Here is a 5583-nt window from a genome sequence, read left to right on the forward strand (position 1 = left end):
GGCCACACGTTTGATTACACTCCTTGAAATGCAGCCTCTTTCACCATTTTAAGATTTTTGGAAGGAAGGTGTCAGTTATTTCTGTACCTCATTTCTCAACACATAAATATTTAAGCAAATACAATCTAAACATCAAACAACCCATTTCCACTTCCTTCTTAGACTCATTTCTTTGGGCATGGGGCCACTGGGAGCAAAATGTTTTGTTTTGTTCTGTTTTTTAATCACACTGGGATTATACAGACAACCCAGAAAATGCAGAAATCCTGCCCCAGCTCTCCTGCTTCCACTGAAAGCGCCTAGCATAGGGGTGGCCAACCTTCTGCCTCAAGTCCCCCACACTGTTAAACCACAAAGCAACCTGGTGGGGTAGGGTGGAGGAGAATGTCCAAATACACACTGGGATAAAGCATCCAACCTTCATTTGCAAATTCAAAATTCAACAGCTGAGATTTTCATGAGTTTAATGACTCACCAAGGTTTTACGTTCTCAGTAGCTCCTGTCATATAGTAATATACTTAGAAAGAGAATCCCGTACCCCTTCCACCCCCATCCCGCTCCAGGGAGGGGGCTGCCCTCGGGCAGGATGCTAACCTAGTCCGAGGGCGGCTTGCTTGTCCCAGGTCCACCCCCACAGTACCTTAGAGCCCTGCGTGCTGACAGCAGGCCCGGCTGCCCCTGTAGCTTCGGCTCGGCCAGCAGCACAGGGAGGGATGGGCCCAAGGTCCCCACTCCTATAAGGTCGTCAGGTCCGTGTGGTGGTCTTTGGCCAGCGGTTGCAAATGCTGGCCGGGGGCGGTTGAGGAGGAGCAAGAAGAGGAGGACGAGGACGACGACGACGAGGACCTGCCTTTGGTGTTGGGCAGCTTGTGGTCTTTTTTCCACTTCATCCTCCGGTTCTGGAACCAGATCTTGATCTGGCGCTCGGATAGACACAGGGTGTGAGCGATTTCAATCCGACGGCGCCGCGTCAGATACCTGTTAAAATGGAATTCCTTTTCCAGTTCTAGGACTTGCTGCCGGGTGTAGGCTGTCCGGGAGCGCTTCGGCTCCCCGCCGGTGTAGTTGGGGTTCACTGCGAGAGAAAACGGACAGCACAGCCAGGTCAGCGCTCGACCACTAGTTAGGCCCCTTGCCACCGCCGCTCACTTCCTGGCGCGCCCCGAGGCCCGAGGCCCTCCCTGCGCGCTCTCAAGCTAGCTTCCTCCTTCCCGCCCGCCCTCCTAGGCGCACACGCTCACTCCCACCCACCCCCTCACACCCACCCACGCCCCCCAGGCTCGCAGCGCTAGGGTCCCCAAATGCGCTCCCATCACCCGGGCCTACCATGAGATCCTGAGTCCCCAGGCATTTTGGAACCCCCCCTCACCGGTTCCCTCCGCTCTGAAAATGGAGTCCTCCCCCACCCCACCCCCATCTCCACCCCCTTTTGCGCTCACAGCCAAGCAGCCAGCCACATGGTCCCGGCCTGCTCCCTCAGCTATAAAAATTTATGGGGAGAGTGATTGCGGCGCCCATTGATGCCCCACACGCCCCCACGACTCACACCCCCCTCCTAGGGGCCCAGGCCGCGGTTCCAGCGAGCTGGGGTCGGGACCGAGAGGTCGCTGGGCCCGCGCCTTACCCGAATTCACGTGCACCTTCTTCATCCAGGGATAGACCACAGCCGGCTGCTTGAGGGCCGTCCCGGGGGGTGGCTGCTTGGGGCCGCCGGGCTGGCTGCAGGCTCGGGAGCCTGGCAGGGGCGCGGGCGGGGGTGCCGGGCACGGCTCTCCTGGGGCTCCGTAGTGGCCGCCGTGGCCGCTAGGCTCTTGCCCGTGACCCCGCGCGGGCAGCGCCGAGCCCGGCCCCGGGCCGCCGCTTCCGAAGGGCTGCTCACCGAAGTCAGGCCGCGGGTAGAGCCCGGGGGGCTGGAAGTCTGCTCCCTGAGCGCCGCTGCCGTAGTAATCTGCACCCTGGTCGCCTAGGTAGCCACCCTGCAAATATTCCTCGCACGGAGGGAACTTGGGGTCCACATACTTGGAGTTCACCATATACGAACTCATGGCCATTAATTTCAGAAGGTAGAAAATACTAATTTTTCTCGTGTTGTCTTTTTTTCTCCTTCCATAGGGCCCTCCTACTTGCTGTCAACTGAATAAAGTTGGGCGGCCATGTGACCAGGCCAGCCAATGGCGAGGGAGCGAGTTTATCACCGGGTTGGTGAGCATCTCATAATTTTCACAAATTTAACTAAATAACATACGTGTAATCAAGTGACTCGCTGCGGCACATTTGAGGGCACCCGCCAGATGTCAAAGCAGTTCCAATCCCCGGCGCCCCTGTTCCCCGCAGGTAATCCCAGCTTTTGTCTGCCACTGACTTTGCTAACCTTCGGTGCCCTCTCCACTCACCCCCGCCTCAGAGCAGCCCCCCAAACTGGGCACAGTTCAAGGGGGAATGAATCCCCACGTCCCGAGCGTGGGACGCGAGAGGGAGGGCCGACGGGCAAGGCGGCCTCCGAGTTGGGCAGAGGGCCCCAAGCGGGCAGGGCTTCCGCCTGACCAGCCCGCGAGCAGGGACTCTGCCATACAAAGGCCGCGTCCCGGCTTTGTCCTCGTCAGGGTCACCCAAAAGTTACCAGAATCCAGCCAGCCCGAATCAAATTAGGCAATGAGTAACCGCCAAGCTTTCTGCGGGTGCCCAGGCTCAGCCGTTCTCAGCGACAGTCGGCCTCACGGCTATGGCAAGAGACCCCCGCTGCCCTGGGCCCGTGCAATTGCTTAGGCGCAAGGCGGGAAGGTGGTAAAGGCAGTCCCACCTCACCCAAATGTGCCCCAAAGGTCCAGGCACGCCTTCTCATGCCGGGTCCTAAACGCAGGAAGCCCGCAATGGGAAGCACTTGGGGGACAGACCTGGGGTTGCGGTTAGATGACCTCCCACTTCGCTCTCCAACCCTCCAATACCTAGATCTTTGGCCCTGCATTCACGCAGCTAGTTCGGGTTCTTTGCAGCACCCACAGGAACCTCTGTTGAAAGGTGAGCTTCTTGAGGGACAGGCTGCTCTATGTCACCAGGCTAGTTGATCCTCCTGGAGTCCAAGGTAATAAGACAGGAAGAGGCGACTGACCGGCGCCCGGCGGCCTCTGCCTCTACTTTGGACTCTAGCTATTTCAGAGAAACGTGAAGTTTTTGCATCGACCATATATTCCCCTAGAATCGAATCTGTGACTATGTGGATACCACACAAATTCGGTTCTACAGGGTATATATAGACAACGTTACGACCACCGGGTCCCACTCAGATCAGAAGGGACTGCTGCCAGCCCCGGCCTCTTCCTCCGAGCTGCCACCGGACCCACGAAGTTATCTGCGCTCTCAGAGGCGGTTCAGGTAGCCTGTCCGTCTTGGTGACAATTTGCAGCAACGAGTTTCCCCAATCCTTGTACCAGGGCCGGGACTACCGAGCAGCCAGGGCATTCTTCTTAAGAAAGAAAAGAAAAGAAGAAAAAATAACCCATTCCAGAGATGGAGGATCTATCATTACCCTCCTTTCGGGATCCAAATAACCTCCCTTACCAAGTGGTATTTTCCAGAAATGAGCAACTGTCCTCGGCGGCAGAAGAAAAAGAGACAAGAGAGGAAAATATCCTCTGCCCATTTCTTCTCCCACTCCAGGTTGGCTGCCAAAGCTAGTTCTTTAAGAAGTCCCGCCTTTACCTTCCTGGGCCCTCCGCCGGGCTGGTCTCTTCCATCCCGCCTGCTGCTGCAGACCTGGCGGCAGGCGCTGCTCGCAGGCACCGAGCCGCCCTGGGCTGGGGCTGGCGAGCTAATGGTGAAGGGCAGGGTGAGGGGTCATTCGAAATCATTTACAAACATATCACAAAGTTTCATTATTTTTACTTTGCCGACAGCAGAACACAAGAGTACAAAAGTTCACGCGAATTGCACCCGCCCCAGCGCATCGGCGCTGTCCGGCGCTTGCTCCTGGGTTCAGGGCACTAAGGGCACAGACGTGCTCATGACCTGGGCGGATTTCAGGGGCAAAGGGATGCTCGGGCTCCAGTGGGGCTTTTGGATCCCTTACCATAAGCCAGAGGTAGGTTTTTATATTTTTTAATTTTTGATTTTTTTTTTCTTTTGCCATGATTTAAAAATTACTTTCAAGCCAGACTGGGCCTGGTGAGGTGGAGCAAGGAGAGCTCCCCCTAGCCTGGCCAAAACTGGCACACTTTTATTTATTTATTGACCTGGAAATCCTTTGGTTTAGCTACTTCGGCTATTTCACAGGGAAATTCTGGGTGCCAATTCTAATAAGGGCTCTGAGGCTGCCCCACTCCCAGTCCCAGGCAGGTCCCCCCAATGACCCTAATGCCAAGCACTTTCACACACCCACCTTCCTGGGGACACAGGGCTTGGGCTTTATCCAGTCAAATCAAGGGAGCCTGCTGGGCCGGGTAGGGACCAGGATTAGGGTGCACATTTTCATATTTGTTAGACGCTGTGACCTGCATTTCACCTTATTGCTCGACTTGTTCAGACAGGTCAAAGCCAACGAGTTATTGATGAACAAAAGCGTTAAATATTCACCTCCCGCTCAACTGCCCATACAAATGCTTTTGATCTCTCCAGGCTTTTTGTGCTGCGTTCAGCTACAGGGCTCCGAATGTGGGTTTGCAAGCAAGGAGCCCCGGCAGAGATAAGAACCCAGAGCCAGGGAGTGGGGGTGGGGGTGGGGACAAGACCAGGGGTCCTGGGGATGCCAGGTTTTCCAGCCTGGAGCCCAGAGCCCGTTTCACTTGAGCTGGTCTACCACGCCGAGGGAAACTACGAGAAGGGCAGGATCTCCACTTCTAGGAGTGAGCGAAGTTCGCGGCGGGGGGGGGGGTCAACTAGCTGCCCAGCCCCGCAGGGCAATGAAACCTGGCCCAGAGCCAAGCCTCAGCTTCTCCGACCTTGGAGACAGGGCTTCTCACCAGAGAGGTGAGGGTGCCCTGTTCCTGCCGCCCTGGTATATTCCATCTCCCATTAAAATAAAATCACCTCCGTTTTGCAGAAAGGGAGGGACCACTGTTTTTTCCTCAACTCTCCCCGCCTATTAAAAAAAAAATCCCTACCATCATATTAATCATAATAAGATGGTCCTCCTGAAGACGTCACAGGCCTCATCAGAGATGTACCTGTCTCCCGTGGTACATGAAACTTGGAGAGATCCAAACTTCCGAGCCTAGGGCCGTAGGAGTCTCTGCCCGCAGTGCACCCCACCCAACCCTGTTTCCCCGCAGCTCCAGTGGCTCTGGCGCGGTCATTCGTAAATTCTTGAGCTGCAGTTGCAGAGAAGCAGAGGTGAATGAGAGGGACCATATCCCCTCCTGCTCAGTCCAAGTCCCCAGCCCAGGGCCCACACCACTAGGGCTGGGGCCCCGGGGGCGGGATGGGGAGGGATGTTCACGTAAACCTCAGAATTCGCAGCCCTTCCGGGAAACGGGACAATTCAACACACCTACAGCTACAGAGGGTTAAGTCTTTTTGATTAAAAACAAAACAAAAAACAGGAGAAGGTTGGGCCGGGCTGGACCGAGTAGAGTTGGCTGGGCTGCATT

At 56.0% G+C, this 5583-nt stretch overlaps 1 protein-coding gene across 1 annotated transcript; it reads right to left on the bottom strand.

Annotated features, from left to right (window-relative positions):
* Window positions 1-452: 452 nt before the first annotated feature.
* HOXD4 (homeobox D4) lies at window positions 453-2299 on the bottom strand. Its single transcript, XM_004375482.2, has 2 exons — window positions 1626-2299; window positions 453-1076 (listed from the first exon to the last, which is right to left on the bottom strand). The coding sequence occupies exons 1-2, from the start codon at window positions 2050-2052 to the stop codon at window positions 736-738; spliced, it is 768 nt and encodes a 255-aa protein (XP_004375539.1). The 5' UTR covers window positions 2053-2299; the 3' UTR covers window positions 453-735.
* Between the last annotated feature and the right edge of the window lie 3284 nt (window positions 2300-5583).

Source organism: Trichechus manatus, unplaced genomic scaffold, assembly GCF_000243295.1.
Source record: "Trichechus manatus latirostris isolate Lorelei unplaced genomic scaffold, TriManLat1.0 scaffold00037, whole genome shotgun sequence".
Taxonomy (NCBI): Eukaryota; Metazoa; Chordata; class Mammalia; order Sirenia; family Trichechidae; genus Trichechus; species Trichechus manatus.